Source organism: Typopeltis vanoorti, chromosome 22, assembly GCF_054136105.1.
Source record: "Typopeltis vanoorti isolate ZY-2024b chromosome 22, IOZ_Tvanoo_1.0, whole genome shotgun sequence".
NCBI lineage: Eukaryota > Metazoa > Arthropoda > Arachnida > Uropygi > Thelyphonidae > Typopeltis > Typopeltis vanoorti.
The window spans coordinates 97,227,199-97,251,274 of record NC_143570.1 but is presented as its reverse complement, the minus strand read 5'-3'; the positions used below and the strand labels follow the sequence as shown (position 1 = coordinate 97,251,274).

The 24,076-nt window shown below is 37.4% G+C and overlaps 1 protein-coding gene across 1 annotated transcript in view; it reads left to right on the top strand.

Moving 5' to 3' along the window:
- The window catches only part of LOC150094582 (voltage-dependent calcium channel subunit alpha-2/delta-3-like), a 1,537,934-nt gene that overhangs the window by 1,193,639 nt on the left and 320,219 nt on the right, over positions 1–24,076 (top strand). Inside the window, exon 26 of the mRNA XM_090412095.1 lies at positions 11,071–11,219. Within this exon, the coding sequence (XP_090268221.1) occupies positions 11,071–11,219 (149 nt within the window). The remainder of the gene's footprint in view (positions 1–11,070; positions 11,220–24,076) is intronic.

The window sequence follows — 24,076 nt, the reverse complement described above, 5'->3', positions numbered from 1 at the left end:
GGCCTGACCTCTGGTGAAAAAAAAACAAAAAACCTTACTACATCAAAGCTAGAGTCTTATTATTGTTATCTATTAGGTTACAAAATTAAATTAAGCTGGAGAGGCAACATGTTTACAAAAAGGAAAAAATTAATAAATAATAAATAAAAGTGGCCAATAAAAGCTGAAAATTGCTTGAAGTCCTAAAGTTAGGATTTGCTGGAAACTAAGTGGACTGAATTTGTGCTATCGCCAAATTCTTGGGATCTTTATGCCACCATTATTGTTAAGTTTAGGGTGGTTAATCTGAATTTCACAGGCATCTTTAAATTTCCTTTCATACCAGGTTTTTGTATGATGTAATGAGCAAGTACTTTTCCAATCAGTTTGGTGTAGGCTGTTAAGAGCATGATCTGAGAAGCCTGCTTCACCAAAATTGTTAAATTTAATGTATTATTTGTGCTCTTTTTTACGGATAGGGATTGTACTTCCATTTCCCCAGTATAAGGAAAGTTACAGGTGTAGCAGATGCAATAAACTCCAGGATGTGCCAATGGAGGGAGTGGATCCTTAGAGGATCCACTTTAATACGTTTTTTAATTTTAAAAGTGGTTTAAAAGTGACATTAAAATTATAATGGTGTAGGATTCTATTAATTCTTTTTCTGATAACCCTTTAATGTATTGGATAGCCATGGTTTTACTGTAATCTATATTATTTTTTATGAAGTTTTATGAAGAACTTTATTAATAGTATTTTTGTTCTAGCCATTACTTATAAATGTATTGCTAATAATAATAATAAAAATATTTTTAAATTCTTGTTTTAGAGCTTGTTCGTTAGAGCAAATTGTTGTAGCTCTGCTTTTGAGGGTGTTAATGACTCCAGATTTTTTCGAAGGGTGATGATATGAGTTAGTATCTATATATTGGCCCATATGTAGACAGCCTAAGGGAAGATGTGTGACTAGTGTATCCAGGAAAGGGCGAGTTCTGATTTTCAATTTCAATAGTAAATTGTAATTAACAATATATTTATAAACAATGGCTATAGCAAAAGTACTATTAATAAAGTTCTTCGTGTGGGTTCAAATCCCAATATGGACATGGATGTTTGCGATTGTATGTGAAAATGCTAATTGTGGTGGTAGGCGGTATCTCTAAATTTCCATGGCATTGTTGTAGATGATTGTGGTAGTTGCAGTTTGGCGTAATTCATGGATTGAGTGGTGAAGACAGAGAGCTGCCTTCCTTCAATGAGTCTTTTGACTCCTGGAGGGATCACATAATAATAATAATAATATTAATAATGTTGCTCTCCAGCTTAATTTAATTTTGTAACCTAATAGATAACAATAATAAGACTAGCTTTGATGTAGTAATTGTTGAAAATTTATTTATCACTAGGTTAGACTATAATAGATTTAGTTTAATCCTTTATCCCAGTGAGAGCAAACAAAGTTTGCGCCTGAAAATATCTTCAGGACTAAATATATATAGTGTTGTACTATCTTATCCAGTAAGTAGTGCAACACCAAGGCAACTCGTGGCAAAGGTGGAGCAAGCTACCAGGCACTTCTAACCCAGTATCTCCCATAATGCAAAACACATTTCCTATGTGGATATGTATACTGTTATGCATTAAAGGGATTGGCCATCTACCCAGACTAGTTTCAACCTTTATTGAGGTCTCTTCAGTGGGAGCCAGGCCCAGAGCTGGAGATACCAGGCAGAAGCAGTAGCAAGTCATCTGTGCCTATGGGAGTTGCCAAAAGGTTTATCACCTTTTTTAAAAATTACTCTGGATTTAGAGAAAGATGTTGAAAATTTATTTATCACTAGGTTAGACTATAATAGATTTAGTTTAATCCTTTATCCCAGTGAGAGCAAACAAAGTTTGCGCCTGAAAATATCTTCAGGACTAAATATATATAGTGTTGTACTATCTTATCCAGTAAGTAGTGCAACACCAAGGCAACTCGTGGCAAAGGTGGAGCAAGCTACCAGGCACTTCTAACCCAGTATCTCCCATAATGCAAAACACATTTCCTATGTGGATATGTATACTGTTATGCATTAAAGGGATTGGCCATCTACCCAGACTAGTTTCGACCTTTATTGAGGCCTGGTAGCTTGCTCCACCTTTGCCACGAGTTGCCTTGGTGTTGCACTACTTACTGGATAAGATAGTACAACACTATATTTAGTCCTGAAGATATTTTCAGGCGCAAACTTTGTTTGCTCTCACTGGGATAAAGGATTAAACTAAATCTATTATTTGATGTAGTAAGTTTTTTCTCTCCACCAGAGGTCAGGCCAATAGGTGTAATGTTGGTCAGTAAATTTAGCATGCCATGTAGTTTGTAGTGCAGCTTGTTTCTTTGTATATATGTGTATACTCCAGATAATGACCTTAATGTGAAGGTCGAAATGTCGAGTGTTTATTTTGGTTTATATTAAACTTTTACCCAGTTGTTTCCATAATTTTCATGATGTAGTCTTAAGAATACATGGTGATATGTCATCCATTCCCACAGCCTTATTGATATCTAACCCAATCAACACCTGATACATCTCAGGTTCTTTCACTTCCAATTCTCCTGTTACTTGCCACTCTTCTATATATTCCACCACATCATTTACACCAGTATGATATACACTGATAAAGAACTCGTTCAACAATTCCACTATATCCTTTACAGCTGTTAGTCTGCTACCATGATATCCACCAATGTTAATCTGCTATAATTCTTCCTCTTGCTTGCCATGTAGCAGAAAAATTCCCTTGAGTTAACCTTTTCCTGAGCAGCCAATCTCCTCTCATACTGTACCTTTTCTTTTTTTTCCATACTCATCACCTTCCTAGCCTGCACTTTATACTCTTTGTGGATCCATTCACCACCAACTGTGGTGTACCTCCTCCATAGCATTTTCTTTTCGAACACAGCTTGCTTGATTTCACTGTTCATCTGTGCCTATGGGAGTTGCCAAAAGGTTTATCACCTTTTTTAAAAATTACTCTGGATTTAGAGAAAGATGTTGAAAATTTATTTATCACTAGGTTAGACTATAATAGATTTAGTTTAATCCTTTATCCCAGTGAGAGCAAACAAAGTTTGCGCCTGAAAATATCTTCAGGACTAAATATAGTGTTGTACTATCTTATCCAGTAAGTAGTGCAACACCAAGGCAACTCGTGGCAAAGGTGGAGCAAGCTACCAGGCACTTCTAACCCAGTATCTCCCATAATGCAAAACACATTTCCTATGTGGATATGTATACTGTTATGCATTAAAGGGATTGGCCATCTACCCAGACTAGTTTCGACCTTTATTGAGGCCTGGTAGCTTGCTCCACCTTTGCCACGAGTTGCCTTGGTGTTGCACTACTTACTGGATAAGATAGTACAACACTATATTTAGTCCTGAAGATATTTTCAGGCGCAAACTTTGTTTGCTCTCACTGGGATAAAGGATTAAACTAAATCTATTATTTGATGTAGTAAGTTTTTTCTCTCCACCAGAGGTCAGGCCAATAGGTGTAATGTTGGTCAGTAAATTTAGCATGCCATGTAGTTTGTAGTGCAGCTTGTTTCTTTGTATATATGTGTATACTCCAGATAATGACCTTAATGTGAAGGTCGAAATGTCGAGTGTTTATTTTGGTTTATATTAAACTTTTACCCAGTTGTTTCCATAATTTTCATGATGTAGTCTTAAGAATACATGGTGATATGTCATCCATTCCCACAGCCTTATTGATATCTAACCCAATCAACACCTGATACATCTCAGGTTCTTTCACTTCCAATTCTCCTGTTACTTGCCACTCTTCTATATATTCCACCACATCATTTACACCAGTATGATATACACTGATAAAGAACTCGTTCAACAATTCCACTATATCCTTTACAGCTGTTAGTCTGCTACCATGATATCCACCAATGTTAATCTGCTATAATTCTTCCTCTTGCTTGCCATGTAGCAGAAAAATTCCCTTGAGTTAACCTTTTCCTGAGCAGCCAATCTCCTCTCATACTGTACCTTTTCTTTTTTTTCCATACTCATCACCTTCCTAGCCTGCACTTTATACTCTTTGTGGATCCATTCACCACCAACTGTGGTGTACCTCCTCCATAGCATTTTCTTTTCGAACACAGCTTGCTTGATTTCACTGTTCATCTATTTCACTCTCATTCTGTTTACTCACTTAACGCTTGATATGCAGTTATACATTGCTTGTGTCAGATACTGCCTTGTGAATTTCCATGCACTGTCAACATCTTTTCTGCACAGCTCATCTATGCAGCGTACTGTTGCTGGCTACAGAGCTTCCTATGATCACCTGCTTTATACTTTCATATATATTCATTTTTGTCAGGAACCTTTTCTTGTTTCACCTTCCCAATCAAGTACCATATGATCACTCTCATCAAACTGCAGCAGTGTCAACACCTTGTGAACAACTACATCTTGTGAAGTTATCACAAAACCAAATCATTAAAGCCTTTAGTTGCTTCAGTCACATGCTGAATAAGATATTTATCTCTCAGAAACTCAGTAAATTCACTCTCCTTTTTCTCATACATTATCTCCTCCTTTCATTCTATATTCTTGTAATTAAAGTCTATCACCAGGATCACCTTCTTTTTTCATGTCCAACCAATTTGTATAAATATTTTGCAATCAGTATTATCTACATTCCCTGGCCTATAAAGGCATCCTATCAGATATACTAGCCTGTGAATTTCAACTTCACATCACACATATTCAAAATATTCCTGTAATATCTAGCGCTTAACTATGGTGAAAATATATGAAATATATCCTATATCGTCTGATTCATAATTTATGCTAATTTTGAAAAGTTCCAATTGCATCCTTCCCTTCCTCTCGGAACTGAATTATAAATTACATGTCCACTTTTCACTGACAGTGTTCAAAATCTATTACTTCATTTTACCATTTTCACAAAAGAAGTAATGCAAAATATTATTTTATGTCTTGAAGCAGTACTTCCTATTCCGGAGTATTTCTATGCAATTGTTAAGCTGTTCTAAATTTTGGAAATTCTCAGAAAAACTGTTCATATGCATTCCACAAAAAACAATGTTAAGCAGTATTAGTTTTTCTTTTTTTCTTAAAAAAATTCCAAATATTAATACTTTTACTGCTGCAAGTTGTCATTACTGAAATAAGCTATTTATTGGAAATACTAGAGAAGCGTCCTCTCTTCTGGAGGAAAACGCTAAAACTGTAAATTACTCTCACTGCTGCTGAAAAAGAAAACACTTCCCCAGAAGTCACACTTAAGAGTCTCAATCTGTAGCTTGAGACTCTTAATTTTAACATAATCATTCTTCCTTTTCCTTGTCACATATCAAAAAAATTCACAAGGGATTTTCTGGACCTGATTTGTTAATTTCTGCTTGTAATGCACTTTTGTTGCCCTTTCCAACTGAGCCACTCTTCTGACCTCCTCTTTATATTCTTCATGCAACTGATTAACATGCTGGCCAGGTTGGCTAAATGGTCAGTGTATCTGCTCTCCATCGAAAAAGGCTGCAGGTTTGAATCCCACCTTGGGCATGGATGTTCGTGATTGTCTGTGAAAATACTAGTGGTGATGGCAATAGATGGTGTTGGTGTAGATCAGGGATCTTCAACATATGACCTCCGCAGACCACAGATGCCCTGCGGAGCTCTTTGCCATGGCCTGCTGGCCATTTTGTAAAATAACTACTTAACATTAAAACGTGATTAAATGAAAAATAATTTCAATGAAGCCTGTGGGCCAATAAGTTATACTGCAGTATATAGATTGTAAGATGCTTTTCAGATTCACAAGGGACGCTGTGCATTTGATGCTTTACATAAAATCCTATAAAAATAAATATTAAATAGACATGCTTCTTCAGCTACTACCAGCGCGAAGTGGTACTTAAGTACTAGTACTAACGTCACAGGTAGATGGCTGAAGTAGTAGTTTGCTCGAGTAATCTAGTGCCTTCCAGATACATCTCGAAGGTTCTTGATACTTCATTATTTTCATATAAATACAAGAGGATCTCATTTACAGTCAGTTGTGAACAGTGTGATATTCGTGTATAAGCGCACACAGGTTCGTCGTGTCAGCCATAGCCTATTGTGGTTTTATATTGCCAGATGTTTTTCATTAGTGTGAGACATATTCAGTTGATAATAACCATTACACTGACATTTTGGATCATTTTTTGGGTTCACCTTCCATCACTATGGCGTCTACGAGTAAAAAGCATAAATCAAGTGATTCTTGTTGGGTTTTAAATTAAAAGTGGACCAATTTTTTTTTTTTTTTTTTTTGTGCCATTCAATGATAATCCAGTGTGTTTAATTTGTTGCGAGTCAGTGTCAGTATCAAAAGAATACAATATAAAACAACACTATGAGACAAGGCATTCATCCAATTTGGATCACCTTCAAGGGCAGCTTCATATGGACGAAGTGAACCGTCTCCAAATTGATTTAAAATGCCAGCAGGGTACGTTTAAAAGGCAGAGGGAAGAGAGCAAAGCATGCATCAAAGCAAGTTATGTAATAGCTGAAAAAATTGCTAAAAAATCAAAAGCCTTCTTTGACGGCAAGTTTGTGAAAGAGTGTCTCATTGCTGCTGGGGATATTCTGTGCCCAAATAACAAGCAAGTATTTAAAAAACCGAGTTTGCCTGTAGCACGACGTGTCGAAGAACTTGCCAATGACATTGAAAGACCTTTAAAAAAAACGGTCATCCGAATTTACATCATATTCACTTGCTTTAGATGAGAGCACAGATGTGAAGGATACAGCACAACTCTCTATCTTTGTCTGTTGCATTGATCAACAATTCAATGTGACAGAAGAACTGCTAGCACTTGTATCTGTGAAGGGAACTCTGAAAGGCACTGATGTTCTTCAAGCTGCCAAGAAAATGCTCTAGCATTTCGACCTCAGCTTAACCATCCTCAAAGGTGTGGTAACTGATGGTTCCCCTGCTATGGTGGAAAAGAACGAAGGGTTTGTTGCGCTGCTACAGAAAGAACCGGAACTAGAAGGTAAAGATTTCATCCATTACCACCGTTTAATCCACCAGGAGAATTTATGTGCAAAAACTATTGGATTTGAGAATGTCATGAAAGTTATTGTGACTGTGATCAATTATTAGGGCAAGAGAATTGAATCATTGTCAATTCCAAGAGTTCTTGACCCAAGAGTGTGAAGCGGATCACGGCATTGTGGCTTATTATAGTATGTGTGTTGGTTGAGCAGAGGGAAGGTTCTTAAAAGAGTCTTTGACTTATGGAGCGAAATACAGCAGTTCATGCAAACCAAGGGGAATCCGATTACGGAATTTAACGATCTGAAGTGGATGACTGACTTTGCCTTTGTGACTGACATCTCGTTGCATATGAATGACCTAAATACACTGCTACAATCCAAAGATCAATTGGTGCACACTCCGTTTGATGATATCAAAGCTTTTGTGGCAAAGCTCAAACTTTGATAGGCACAATTCGCAAAAAAAGACTTAACTCATTTTCAGCTTCTCACTGAGTCCAACTGTTCATCTCTTGATGAATAAGCTACAAAATTAGCCATGTTGCGAAGTGAGTTGAAAGAAAGATTTAGTGATTTTTGTAACTAACAGTCTTCTTTAGATTTATTTTCATTGTCAATGCTGCCGAAATGCCAGGCTCAGTACAAATGGAGCTGTTTGAATTCCAAAACAACTTTTCTTTGAGAGAAAAATTATTCAATGTACCCTTGCTTACATTTTACAAAGACTACATTTCTAAGGACGCATTCCCTAATCTTCGCTGCTGTGCTTTGAAGATGTGCGCTTTGTTAGGAAGCACATACTTATGTGAGCAGTTCTTCTCCAGGATGAAGCATGTGAAGTCCAAGACAAGCACTCAGATTATGGGCCAACATCTTGAGAATACTCTGCGCATAGCGACTTCGAACATTGATGAAAACATTGACAAGCTGGTCAAGGTAGAACATTGCCAAGTTGCCCATTGACATTGTAAAAAATGAATGTTTCCTTCATTAAATTATTTTTTTCAAGTATTGATTGTATTTACTTATCATCAACCCGACTTCTACCTACACTCTTAAAGCTCAGTTTGTTTATTTTTATAGGATTTTATGTAAAGTATCAAATGCACAGCGTTTCTTGTGAATCTGGAAAGCATCTTGCAATTCTAAATACCGCGGTATAGCTTAGTGGCCCATGGGCTTCAGTGAAATTTTTAATGCGGCCTGCACTGTCTGAAAGGTTGAAGATGATGGTAGTTGCAGTTTGTTGTAGTTGACGGATTGAATGTTGGAGACAAAGAGTTGTAGAGTAGGTGCCCTTCCTCGATGAGCCTTTGGACTCTCTGGAGGTGTTAGGTAATAATAATAATTATACTTAAGTATAAAGAGCTGATAAGCTTCATTTCGGAAATGAAAACATTATTTAAATTAAGGGGATATTAAATCCCACATAGTTTTAAAACCGAATAAGACACTCAAAGATTGGAATCAGAGAGTTTCTTGCCGAATATAGTAAACCATAAAGTATCGGCGACCACTGGCGTGAGCAAATGCAAGTGACCCTAGCACGTAGCGCAATACCGGAAGACTCGCAGCAAAGTCGGTAAATTCTGATCGCTATTCTTAGGTATTTTCCATAATGTAAAAACACATTTCCTAGGAAATGTATGCTGTTATTACATTATGGTAGGGAGGTCACTACCCAGACCGGTTTCAGCCTTTTTTGAGGCTTCGTCAGTGAGTAGCTAGACCTAATACCGAAGTGTATAGCGTAAAGAACTTATATACTCTGCGATACGAGTTTCCAAACAGGTGCAACCATTAAGTTACTTAAGTATAAAGAGCTAATAAGCTTCATTTCGGCAATGAAAACATTATTTAAATTAAGCGGATATTAAATCCCACATAGTTTTAAAACCGAATAAGAAACTCAAAGATTGGAATCAGAGAGTTTCTTGCTGAATATAGTAAACTATAAAGTATCGGCGACCACTGGCATGAGCAAATGCAAGTGACCCTAGCACGTAGTGCAATTTAAATAATTAATTTAAATAAGTTAATTTAAATAATGTTTTCATTGCCGAAATGAAGCTTATTAGCTCTTTATACTTAAGTAACTTAATGGTTGCACCTGTTTAGAAACTCGTATCGCAGAGTATATTAGTTCTTTTCGCTATACACTTTGGTATTAGGTCTAGCTACTCACTGACGAAGCCTCAAAAAAGGCTGAAACCGGTCTGGGTAGTGACCTCCCTACCATAATGTAATAACAGCATACATTTCCTAGGAAATGTGTTTTTACATTATGGAAAATACCTAAGAATAGCGATCAGAATTTACCGACTTTGCTGCGAGTCTTCCGGTATTGCACTACGTGCTAGGGTCACTTGCATTTGCTCACGGCAGTGGTCGCCGATACTTTATAGTTTACTATATTCGGCAAGAAACTCTCTGATTCCAGTCTTTGAGTTTCTTATTCGGTTTTAAAACTATGTGGGATTTAATATCCCCTTAATTTAAATAATAATTATTATTATTATTCATCTTGTGCTGCCTCCAAACTGCCTTATTTTTCTTCTAGATTTTATGCTTAATCCCTTCATTCATCCATTTTATTTCTACCTTATTCAGCCTTTTGACCTCCAGAATGCATTCACACATTGATGCTGTTATGTATTTCTTTGTCAGTTCCCAGTCACATTTAATTCTTTACTGCTCAAATCATCATTCTATGCTATAGCTCCAAACTATAAATTAAAGATCCCATGAAATTATATTCTTGGTTTAATCCTTTATCCAAGTGTAAGCCAACAAGTTTGCACCTGAACTATTTTCAGGACTGGAGAAAATCATATAAAGAAGCTAATGACTTCACATCACTTGCCTTAGTATCTCATAATGCAAAGCACACCTCCTTGTGGACATTATGTGAAGGGTCACTACCCAGACCGGTTTCAACTTTTATTGAGGTCTCATCAGTGGAAGCCAGACCCAGAGGTGATGCTAAGGTTGAAGTAATGCAGAAGTCATATATTCATATACAAATAGCCAAATGGTATCACACCTTATTATTAAAATACTCTGGATTAGAAATAGTTGTAAGTCTTTCCACTTGGTTATACTATAAATTAACGATATCAAGAAATTATATTCTTGGTTTAATCCTCTATCCAAGTGTAAGTAAACAAGTTTGCGCCTGAACTATTTTCAGGACTGAGGCAAGTCATATAAAGAAGCTAATGACTTCACATCAATCTCCACTTTTCCAAATGGTTAACCCAATCATGTTATGTCATGGTTGGGTTAACCAAGGTTTAAAAACCAGATTTTTTGCTTGGTGAGTGATGAATGAGCCGAAGTAGTTGCAATAGATGGTTGCGTACTTTGTCGGTGAATGAGTTTAAGAGAAATAATAGGTACTTTATGAGTAATCGTTACTGTGGTGCAATGAGTCTTCAGACTCTATGGAGGTTCCAATATTATGATAATAATCATAATATATAAAAAAATATGTTTATTAAAAATAACCTGGTGCATTTATACAAGCTGTAATTATTTCTCTCAAAGACATTTACATGTTGAAATCAGTTTGCATCAAAGAAAGTGTAATGTCTGTCACACAACATCATTAGTATCCCTCCCCCCTCCCCAAATTAACTTTATGAGTAATCATAACTGTGCGCCTCTTGCAATGAGTCTTCAGACTCTATAGAGGTTCCAATATTATGATAATAATCATAATGTTGATTTTGTATGTTTATTAAAATATGTTTATTAAAATCAAATATGTTTATTAAAAATAACTTGGTGCATTTTTACATGCTGTAGTTATTTCTCTCAAAGACATTTACGTGTTGAAATTAGTTTGCATCAAAGAACGTGCAATGTTTGTCACACAATATCATTAGTATCCCCCCCCCCCAAAAAAATTAACACATTGCTTAATAGCAAGTAAGGAACAGGAGTTTTACAGCCTGCCAGTGACTCAAATACCAATATTTTAAGCATCTTTTATATTTAAGATTTTTTTTCTCTAGGGTGTATTGTCAAGATCTGGAGGGAGATAATGACATTTATGTAAGCCCAGAAGATATTATCAGAAACTTTCTCAAGGAGGCTTACAACGATCAACAATTTCGCTGGCGCACTTCTAGTGTACGTCCACCCTTGCGTGACAAACCAATATGTAAGTATAGTTATACTGATGATTGAAGTAAAAAAAAAATTCCTTAAACATTGAGCCATAAAAATATTAATATTAAAGACCAATTATTTTTGCTTTTGTAATGTATCGTTATTTTTATAAAGATGTTGATTGTAATTTTTTTTTTTTTTTTTGTTATGTTGTAAGCCATGTTTTATTCAACTTCTTGAAAGAGTTGACTGGGACCTAGATGATCAAATATATTTATTATTTTATCCTCAGAGAAACCTCTCCTCCTATAAAAGGAGAAAAAGAATGATATTATTGATGGATATAAATCCTGGAGTAAAAGTCACTGCTAGCATAATTAGTATTTTACATTTTATTATTACTATTAGAACATTAGAGACCTCCATGGAGTCAAAAAGACTCATCACAGGATGTCCACACTCTCATGCAAAAAGATGATTAAACTGTGCCTTAAATCTATTCCCAATTTCTGCACCCACACTTTCAGGTAATATGTTCTGATAACCAATCACTCTCCATGTAAAGAAGCTGCTACTCATGCCCTTGTTCACATCCTCTTCATACAGTCTGAAGAATGACCTCTTTTTATACTAGTATATTTCCCTCTACTGTATGAAACACTCCTCCACATTAATCGTATGTCTGAATCATATCCCCTCTCCTTCTATTCACAGGCTCTGCAAGTTGCATTCTCTTAATCTGTCCTCATATCTCACATTCCGTAGATTTGACCCTAACTTACTGAGCTCTCTCTGTACCCTCTCTAAGATATTCTCATTCTCTTGAAAACCAGGTGACTAGATCTGTTCACATTAGTCGATATGTGACCTGATACAAAGGAACCATAACCTCATTACTATAATCCATTGGGATTATCTTACAATTTTAGCAGTGTGACTCCTGAACTTCAAGTCTCTGTCTATCACAACTAACATATCTCTCATCTCTTCCACCTCCTTCAAAATTTCCTCGTTAATTGTATATTCTGCATTCTAATCTTGCCTACCAAATTTCAAGATCTGACACTTTGCAGCAGTAAACTGGTAGCTTCCCTCCACTCATGTAGCCTATTAAGATCCTTCTGCATAATTCTCCCCAACTTTGCATCATTGACAAATTCAGCATATCTCCAGTTAAGCTTCTCTCGATATCATTAGCATACAATTTAAATCTAGCATATGTTTAAAGATTTTTATGTCAATCCCACCAATAAAGGCTGCAAACCTATAGTACATTAAGTACCATGAATAGGCTAAGATTTTTTATTATTTTTTTTTTCACAGTCCAGCAATCTTACTCTAGAAACCAAACACAACATTTTGACTCTGCTAGTGACCTTCTTCTTTTGAGAAGATTATTCTCCCACTCACACAACATGCTGATATGTCTTCGACATCCAATTACATATCTATTGAACATTAAATTTTTCAGGAAATGAAAACATATACTAAAATATTAATTAAAAAACTTTAATCAATACATTCCTATATTTCAGCAATGTTACATTTCCATCTTCTGGGAACATAAAACTATGATATATGCATGCAGGTACTAACAACAAGCAAACGAGGCTGAAGAAGGCAACTGAAGTTGGTCCTAGAGTCCTAAATTATTATTATTATTATTGAGTCCTCCATGGAGTAAAAAGACTCATCGCGTGAGGTTCTTCCTAGGAAACACAAAGTCCTCACACCACTCCTTAAATTCATTGACTGTTCTCGCTCTCTACTCTATCAGGCAATGCATTCCATGGTTCAACCACTCCTCACCCTCTTGCTCACAGCTTCCTTTCGTAACTTCCAAGGACGGCCCCTTGTCATCACTCCTTTCTGCTGTTCAACCAAGCAAAAGAACTCCCCAGTGTCAACCCTTAACCACCTCTCAACAGTTTAAAAGTCTCAATCATATCACTTCTCCTTCTATCTACCAACCTCTGCAGTCCACATTCCCTCAGCCGATCCTCATAACTACCATTGTACAGTCCTGAAACCATCTTTGTTATCCACCTCTGTACCATTTCCGCAGTTAATTTATCCCCTTGAAATCCTGGGGACCAAATCCGAGAACAATAGTCTAAGTGTGGTCTGATCAGGGTCTTATAATCTTTTATGATAACTCTTTTATCTCTGCAGGTTAGCATCCTTCTCAGTGCTGCAGCAATCCTCTGGGTTACATTCACCACCTTCGCAGTATGTCCCCTGAATTTCAGGTTTCTATCAATCATCAACCCCAGATCTCCTGTCTCCTCTACTTCCTCCAGTACAACTCCTCCAGTAGAGTATGAAGTGTCCCATCAATGTGTCCCAAACCTCAAGACCTTACATTTTGCTGCATTAAACCGAAACCCCCATTCATTTGCCCATCTGTCTAGCTTATTCAGATCCTCTTGCAGGGCTACCACATCTGCATTATCACTAATAACCCTTCCCAGCTTCACATCATCTGCAAACAACTGAATATCCCCCTGCAATCCACTGACAATTTTATTGATATAAAAGTTAAACAATATAGTTCCCAGTACTGAGCTCTGTGTGACTCAACTTGTAACCTTCTGCCTCCTTGAAACTGCCCCACCATACACAACTCCCTGATGCTATTGGACAGCCAATCTCAAATCCAGTTGACCAACCCTACTTTCAAACCTATATGCTGCAACTTAAATATCAGCTTATCATGTGGCACCCTGTCAAATGCCTTTGCTAAATCCAAGAAAATGGCAGTATATGCTTTCCCTCATCTACTGCTGTTGTAATTTTGACCTATAATTAGACACTTCCAGTCTGTTACCGCCCTTATGCAATGGCACTATCTTACCTTCCTTCCATTCCCTGGGCCCCTTTCCCATATCCAGACTTTCATTGAAAAGCCAGGTCAAAGGAGCCGTCAGTTCTTTAGCACATTCTCTCAAAACTCGTGATGAAATACCATCCAGTCCCACAGCTTTACTGCCATCCAGAGTACTCAGTATTTGGAACGCACACTCTCTTCCTGTTCCTCTAAACTTCAAACCTGCTCTATCCCTCTAGTATTAAAATTTATTCCTCCAGGATGAAATACTCCAATAAAGTGTTCATTGAACATTTCCACTGTCTTCTGCATCAGTCACTCTATTCCCATTTCTATCCCACAATGTCATTCTTCCACAATCATTTTTCCTCCTACTGGCCACAAAGCCAAAAAATTCCCTAGGATTTTCTTTGGATCTTTGAGCTAGTTTCTTCTCATATTCCAGTTTTGCCTTCCTTACCATACTAGTCACTCTCCTGGTCTGTGTCTTATATTCTTCATGCATCTGCTCTTCACCTGGCTCTTTATATCTCTTCCATACCCTCTTTTTCACATGCAATTCCTGTTTAATATTGTTTGTCATCCACTTTACACCAAACTGTATCCTCTTGTTCACTTGTGGAATACAGCTTACTATTGCTGCAACATGGCCCCTTCACGGCATGTTGCATTATTCCTTCACCCACTAAAGGTGTTCCCTAGCAGTCTAAATTGGGTTGTCATGGCTGTTGGGCTGATGTCCTTAGGATGCAAGCTTCCCAAGTTTGGGACAGTCTCATGCTCCCAAATTTGTTGAGGTTTGGGAAGCTGAGGCTGATTCCAGGAGTAATCTTTCATGCTTATATTTGCTATGGTGTAGTAAAGTGGCTTTCTTCCAGCATATTCTGTGGTGGGTATCTAGTGCATGGTCAGTAAGTCCTGTGTGACTGTATTCGTGAAACTGGATGTAGTCTTTGTGTTTGGATATCCTGATATTAGCTGTCCTACCTGTTTGGCCATAGTACTATCTACAAGAATTGCATATCCGTCTAATACATAACATACTTGCTACCACAGCACCCTACAAACTCTTAGTGTGGATATGCTTTGTCGATGATGTGTTTGTCATTTCGCCACATGATCATGATAGTTTGGATTCTTTTGTTACTTACCTAAACAGCCCACAACTCAAAATTCGCTTCATAGTGAAAAAATAATCTAATAACTGTTTGCGTTTTGTTGACTCATTAGTCACTTGCCTTTCAGATAGTTCACCATCTTTTTTAATTTATAGAAAGCCAACACACAAACAAAGGAAGATATCTATATAAACACATCATCATTCAGCCCATCAGTATGGTATTCTAAAAAATGCTTATGCAGAGAGCTTGGGCTATTTGTTCTAATGATGCATCTCTTTCCACAGAACTTAAATATGTTCACCATATTTTCGTTGCCAATAGTTACATCTCTTACAAAACAGATAAAACACTTCATGAACCTCCTATTTTCTCCTCCTCAAACACACAAAAACAAAACATCACTATTCCTATTCCCAAGGTACATCTGAAAACTTAGCTAAAGTACTAGTAAAATATGACCTTCAGACCTCATTCAAACCACATGTTAAATTAGCAACTCTGATCTGCTCTCCTAAGAATAAACTCCATCCTCTAGTATATCCTCGAGTGCATGAAGTTCCTGCAGCTGTGGCTTAGCCTACAATGGAGAGACAGGAAGATCTGTTAGCATCTGCCTTGGAGAACATAAGAAATACATTTGCTACCATTATTATGACAAGTCTAGACTGGCAGACCTAGTTTTCAACACCCCTTCATACAGGATTAAATAGAAGAAAACCAATGTACTATATAAAAGTAATTACAGATAATTATTTTTAGAGTCAGCAGTGGCTTTGAAGCATTCTCCTAACCTTAACAAGTATGGCTGCATTACTTTGCCAAAAATTTGGGAGACTGTTATCCTAAGATCAACTCCTACACAACTGCAATACTGTACTTCCTTTTTAAACGTTAGAGGGTGCCAAATTAGAGCTTCTTGTCTCCATTACAATTTGAATTGTTTCACATACTCATTGTTATGTGTAAACTCTAACATGTTGTTTTGCTCTGAAGATACTGGTTCGAAATCCAGCAAAATATCAGCTAGTTAATAATTTTTTTTTTTTTATAATTTAGTCATTTGGTGTTGTAATACCGTTAAAACAAGTTATCAATCATGTATTCATCTCGCTAATATCTTATCCAACCCATGTGCTTCAATTTAGTAACCAACTTGTTGTGCGGAAATCTATCAAAGGCTTTTAAAAAATCTGAGTATACCACTATATATGTATTGGCCTTATCCATTTAGTTTGTCACCTTGTTGTAGTATACAAGGAGATTGCTAAAACATAACCTCCCCTTATCAAACCCTTGCTGACCATCATAGAGAATACTGCTATTGTCAACCCAATTCTGAATGTTAGTCCTCATCAAATTCTCTAATTCCTTAACCACAATTTCAGACAAAGATTGGCAAATAATTTGCATTATCAGTCTTATTCACTTTGACTTACCCAATTGCAAGACTCATAATAAACAGGTGTGCCAAGAGTGCTGAGTATTCCTTCATGACACGTGGCGGTGTATTGTCAAGTCCTGCTCCTTATGAACATCAAATTTTCATTATTTATCATATACCTCGTGCTTACTCACTGTCAGTACCTCCTTCAGCACACCCTCTACTCCACAGCATATTATAATGTTGCATTCACATGTATGAAATATCCTGATAAACTGCTCTAAATTGAAAACTTGAGCTTACATCAGCATGCAAACTACCATTATCGTTAACTAACATCATCCTCCCATAGCCATTCTTTCTTTCTTTGACTTGCTATCTATTGAAAGAACTCAAGTTTTCCTGGCTTGATTGGCAAATTTCTGTGCTATTACTTTCTTGACCAACGATGTCATCTTGGCTTGCTACTTGTGCTTTTCATGGAAGATTATTACCAACATTTGTGATGGGTTGCCTCTATAATGATTTCATATTCCAGATTTCATGCCTAATTCCCTTCATTTATCCAGTTTACTCATACTTTATTTAGCCTTTTCACTTTTGGATTACAATCAGATGCTGCTGCTGTTAAATAGCTCTTGGGCAATACCCAAGCAACATTTCTCCTTTCCACTCAGCTCATCTTTCAATGCTACTATTTCTATTTGGCTTATGACTTTTGAACAAATTGTGTTTTAGAAGCATTAGAGGTAATTGGATTGTTACTGTCCCACCACAGGATAGTGTGGAGATGTGTTTAAGGCACTTATTATAAATGATCATGACACTTGAAATGTATGAGCTTTACAAAGTTTATCATATGAGTAGGATGATTGGAGAGTATCATAATCAGCAGAATGGTGAACAGATTTTGAGGTAAATGAGTACAGATCATGAGAAAGAGGATGAATGAAATAACAATACCTGCATTAATAGGAAAATCTGAAAAGAAAGATCAACTTCCTACAAAAACCTAAGAGAAAACTCGCAATCCAATTGAAAAGGGAGGATGGCGAACCATAAGATGGAAATTTGCTGAGAAGCCTTTACTTCCAAGCCACATCAAATGCTTTGGAAATGTCGAGTACAACAGCACAGGTTTCTCTGACCTTTCCATATCAAATGTAAAGAGATGAGTGATGTACATTAGATCTGTGGATTTTCATTGGTGAAATGTTTTCATCGGTGATTTTCATTGGTGCCAGCCTGGTTGGCCAAGTGGTTAGCGTATCTGCTCACCAGCCCCCAGGTTCGAATCCTGCCATGGGCATGAATGTTTGTGATTGTCTGTGAAAATACTAGTGGTGGTGGTGGTCGGCAGTAGATGGCGTTGGTGTAGATGATGAAGGTAGTTGCGTTTGGTGGAGAAGCAGAGCTGTAGAGTAGGTACCCTCTCTCGATGAGTCTTTAGTTTTTTGTTCTCAAATTTGGTCCCCCAGGATTTGAAGAGGATAAATTAACTGTGGAAAAGGTACAGAGGTAGATAACAAAGATGGTTTCAGGACTGTATAATGTCAGTTACGAGGATCGACTGAGGGAATGTGGATTGCAGAGATTGGTGGATAGAAGAAAGATAAGTGATATGATCGAGACTTTTAAACTGTTGAGAGGCAGTTACAGGGTAAACATTGGGCAGTTCTTTCACTTGGTGGAACAGCAAGGAGCGATAACAAGGGGCCATACCTGGAAGTTATGAAAGGAAGCTGTGAGCAAGAGGGTGAGGAGTGGTTTCTTTGCATGGAGGGTCGTTGAACCGTGGAATGCATTGCCTGAGAGAGAGAGAGAGAGAGTAATTGGAGCAAGAACGGGCAATTAGTTCAAGGAGTGATATGATAAACTTTGATTATCATATCGCTCCTTGGTTTATCATAAGAACGACTGCCCACGATGAGTCTTTGGACTCCATGGAGGCCTGGATAATAATAATAATAATAAAATCCAAATTGGTAGTCATTAATTGGTTGGCACTTCTTCACATGTCGATGAAGACTGCTGATGACTTCTCCATTACTTTGGACAACAGTGAGGTAAGAGCAATAGGTCAATAGTTGAATAGTAGGCATGTCATATTTTTGCAGAGAGGTGGGGGAGAATTGGCTATATGTGAAATTGCTACTATGCTGTAGAGCAGTTGCCAGCTAAGCATTATGTAGTGTACAGGTGATAATGAGCAGGTGCTCATTCAGGAACACCTGCTCATTATCACCTGTGGGATGAGCAGGTGTTCAATTTTGGTGGGATTCCATCTGGACTTGATGCTTTTTTGATATTCAGGTTGTTCATGATTCTTCTGATGTCTTCCTAGTGGAAAGCTAAAGGAGACATGGGATGCAGCGTTCCAGGTAAATGAGTAGTTTTTCTTCTTCTTAGCATATGATGATACAACAGTCGTAAGCCCCTTTTACAAGGAGATATGGCACCATCTCAATTCCCCTCTATTTTATCCAGCCTCGGGACCAGCATGGCTAACGAATCAGGCCTGTGGGCTGAGAGGGACCATTAAGTATTCCTAACTGTAATGTGTGTGTTCATGGGGCTAGTTTGCCTGTTCTGGGGGACAAAAAATCTGAGTTTCCAGGTGAAAAAACCTCTAGCTAACCTAACCTAACCTAACCTCTACCTCCATATGAGACTGGCTAACTCACCTTATGTCGAAAGAGACTAGATAAAAGTTTCTCGTCACTGACAGAAATCAAAACCAGGTTTTTCTGACCGATGGATTTTGTCTATACCGACTGAGCTATGGAGTCTCTAAAGGAATAGGTGACTTTCCTTCATGATCTATGTAGGAGTTGGATGAGAAGAACATCATTGCCATGTCAGCATTATCTTTAAGTGACATTGCAATTCTATCATTGGAAGAGAAAAAGTTATGCTCTGCAGCTTTTGTGAGGTGCCAGAAGTTATGATTGCCATTGACACAGGAGGTGTTTTCAACATTTAGCTCTATCATTGTTAGACTTAGTCCTTTTAATGATGGTTTTGCATGTATTATTAGATTTAGCTTATGTTGTGAATGAATCAGGAGTTTTTCCTCTCGAATCACTTGAATAAACTGTTTTCTTTTATTGGATGACTGCCCTTGGAAACTTTGAAAAAACATGGCTTGAATGTAGGATGAGAATTTTGAACAAAGTAAGGAATGAAAACCTCCATTCTAACATGGATAATTTCTGTTACTAATCAAAATAAGTATCTGGTGCACTGTTGAGGTGATTACCTCAACAGTGCACCTGAAAGTAGAATTGGTTAAGAAAAGGTTGAGTGTTGGGTGAATGGAGTTTGTCAGTAATACTGGTTGGCAGATGAATAACTTGCTTTAAGTCATTGCTCACAGTAAATACCTGCACTTCACTTCACTTCCAGCTTGGTCAGTGGAAATGGAGAAAGGGAGCCAGTTAGTTATGCATTAAAGTTACCAAGGAAGATGACTTCCTTGGTAACTTTAATGTAACTTGGTAACTTCCTTGATAACTGCAATCCAAATTCCTAGGGAATTTGGATTGCAGTTATCCAAATTAATTAGGAAATCAAGCTTCAAGGTTAAAAAGTCAAAGTGGGCAGAAATGGAGTAACGATAGACAGCAGATGAATCAGAAATGAAGGAATGATGAGGGACCAAGTAAAGAAAATCATAAACTACAGAAGGTCAAAAAAGGGAAGATTCAAATTAGGCATTCTCTGGCAAAGAATATCAGATCATACAAAGGCATCAAGCATATATACCATCTTTGTGGCAAACAGAATCATACAGGATGTAGTTTTGACAGTTAAAATTTGCCAGCCTGCTGGCTAAGTGGTTAGCGTATCTGCTCTCTAGCCAAAAAAAGGCAACGGGTTCGAATCCCGCCATGGGGATGGATGTTTGTGGAAATACCAATGATGGTGATCGGCAGTAGATGGCGTTGGTGTAGTTGCTGTCAGTTGGTGAATTGGTGGTCGGCGGTAGATGGCGTTGGTGTAGTTGCAGTTAGTTGGTGGATTGAGCAGTGGAGGCAGAGTTGTGGAGCAGATGCCCTCCCTCGATGAGTCATTAGACTCCCTGGAGGTGTCTAATAATAAAATGGGCACTGCTTGTGTTGGCAGAAATTTGCGATTTCTCCAAAAATAGAAGATTGATTTCAAGTAAGCATGCCAATAAATTATTTTTGTTTAATCCTTTATCCAAGCTTAAACAAATAGTCTTCATAACTGGGCTATTTGGTTTTAGTACACCTTTTCACTACTTGTATATGGGAAATATATTACTTCTGCATATTTAATTCAACCTTGGTAATATCCTTTCTGAGTCTGGCTCCCATTGATGAGACCTCAATGAAGGTGAAAAAAGGACTGGGTCAAAACCTTTCCCATAAAGCTTAGCATTATATATTATCTCCGAAAAGCAGTGTACCTTGCATTATGGATACTAAGGCAATTGACGCAAAATCATTAGTCACTTTATACAAGTAGCTTGGTTGTGAAGATACTTAATCTGCAAATATTGTTTGCTTATATGTAATTCATGCTAATGGTTATAATATATTATACAAGAATATAATTTCTTACTACTACTATGTTCACTGGGCATCTACAGATGCCATATGGTCACTCCGATGCTCAGTGATGTTCCACACCAGGCCTCGCCATGTAGTCCTGTTGTTTGCTTTTCTGGCAGCCTCAGCTCTCTGATGGTCAGTCACTCCACACATGCCATCCATCCATCTCATTGATGGTCTACCCCTGCCTCTTTTTCCAGGAACTTTACCTTCTATTACTGTTCTGAGAAGTCTTCCTTCCATCCTTTCTATGTGTCCAAAATATTTTAATTTTCTTCTGTCAGTATCCTTAAGGAACCTTAATGTTCTACTGATCTTTTCTAACACTCATTCATTTGTACGCCTTTCAGTATATGATATCCTCAACAGCCTTCTGTAACACCACATGCCAAAAGCAGATATCCATTTCTTATCTGACTTCTTTAGGTTCCAAGTCTCACATCCATAAGTCACTGTTGGAAAAACAACTGCATCCAAAATCCTCAACTTTGTTCCCATGGAGATAGATCCATCCTTCCAGATTTTAGACAGGTCTCTGACTGTTGTTTCAGCCATTCCTAACCTTTTTTTGACATCTTCTGAACAGCAATTCTTCACATTAATAATGGATCCCAGGTACTCAAACTTGCTGACTTCCTCAATTCTTTCTCCATTAAGGTGCACTTGTTTCTCAAGATCTTCTCTGTTTGTATTTTCTTTGAGAACCATGATGTTTGTCTTACAAGGATTGAGTTGAAGTCCTCTGTTATTTCTGATCTTGTTAACTTTGTCAAGAATTAATCCTAGTTCTTCCATGTCGTTACAAAGGAGTACTGTATTATCAGCATACCTCAGATTACTGATCAATCTACCTCATATCCTAATTCCTGTTCTGAGCTCATCCAATGCTTCACGCATGATGTCCTCTGCATATATACTAAACAAGTGAGGAGAAAGTAAGCATCCTTGCCTAACTCCCTTTCCAACTTGAAGCCAGTCAGTCAATAACAGTTTCACATGCTCAACACAGTCAAAAGCTTTAGAGTAGTCTAAGAAACACATTACCAGATGGAGTCTGAATTCTTTATATTTTTCTATGTTCTGTCTAAGGCAAAGGATCTGATCTCTCTTGACCTTACCTTTCCTAAAACCTGCTTGTTCCTCGGGCATCTCTGCCTCAATTTTGGCCTCAATCCTATTTAGCATGATCTTTAATAAAATTTTGCTTGCATGAGATATCAAACTAATAGTTCTATAATTCTTGCATGCCTTCATATCACCTTTCTTATGTAGTGGTATGAAAACTGACTTCTTCCAGTCTCTAAGCCATGAACCTGTCTCCCATATCCTTGTAATCAATCTATGAAACACTCTTATACCTCCATCTCCTGTGGCCCTAATTAACTCTGCTTGGATTTCATCTGCACCTGGGGCTTTATTGCTGTTAAGATGCTTATCTGCTCTTTCAACTTCATGCCTAAGTGGAGGAGGTTCCAAATCAAAATTTTCTTAGTGGGAGGGCTCCACATTTTATCTGACTTCTTTAGGTTCCAAGTCTCACATCCATAAGTCACTGTTGGAAAAACAACTTCATCCCCTCAGCTTTTCCCATAGAGATAGATCCATCCTTCCAGATTTTAGACAGGTCTCTGACTGTTGTTTTAGCCATTCCTATTTCTGACATCTTCTGAACAGCTCTGTTGTACAGTTCCTCACAGTATTCTTTCCATCTGTTTTTGATTTCCAACTCTTCTGATAGTAATGATCCATACCTGTCTTTGAAGACATTCGATTTAGGCTTAAACTTGTGCTTTATGTCACAAACTAAATAAAACATCCTTTTATAATTATGCCTTCTTTTATAATTTCTTGGCATGTTTAATTTAATTTATAACCAAGTTAAAAAACTTCTACAGAGATTGATTAGGATGTTTACAGGTAATGTTGCCGTCAATTATGAGGAGGGGTCTGGAAAGTTCTGATAAACACCTAGAATAAAATTATATTAAAAGAACTGATATAGCCAAAGAAAGAACATATATTAAAACCCTTTAACCCCCATGTTTCATCAAATTGTAATAATTTGAACATTCGCACTTCATGCCCTAAATGTGACTTCAACAATGCTTCTCACATATCATTACTTGGCCTCGCTTCAGGCATGACCAGGCAGTGAGATTAAGTGCAGCTGATCAGGAAACCTCTGAAACTCATTATCATCTGGTTCAGTCACATATACCATCTGACAGCCAGCCTGCAGATATACTTTACTGTTGAACCACCAAAGATTGGAGAAGTTCTGAATCTCCATATTATATTTAGCATTCCCTTGATTGGTATCCCTTGCACAACATGTTGGAAATTGGGGGTGAGGAGGAAAATGGAACATGTGCTCTGATAACCAAACATGGCAACAACTATTTCAGGGCCTCAGTAAACAATGAGAAATCATCTACTACCTACTGAACCTGTTCAGTATTTCCTCCAATTATGAAAATATCCTTTTACAGGAGGAATGCTTGATGAGGCTGCCAAAGCCCCTTTGGATAATAGATTGCACCTTCAAATTCAAATGGAATAATGTATCACTTACAGTAATATGTAACTGTTTCTTCATTTAACCTACACTGCAATTATCCCACCATCAAATTGATTTCCCAGTGTGGTTGGATAATTGAAGGGTGATTAGATTTTGATTATTACATTATTATTAGATTAGATCATTAGATCTGATTTTGACATTAGAGCATAGATTTTGCAATTGCTTTTGATAGATTACCACATAATAAGTGGATAATCAAACTAGAGCAGATGATGTTGTTGGATATTAGACTAGTGCATTTCATTCGACACCAGCTATCTGATAGGTATCAGCAAGTTGTGTATGGGGGAACAATATCCCTAAAGAGGACGGTCACGATTTGTGTGCCTCAGTGTGGGGCCTGTTTTAGGTCCATCGCTGTTTAACCTGTATGTTAATGATATTGGCAAAGATTTGGATGGGGATATTCAGTTGTTTGCAGG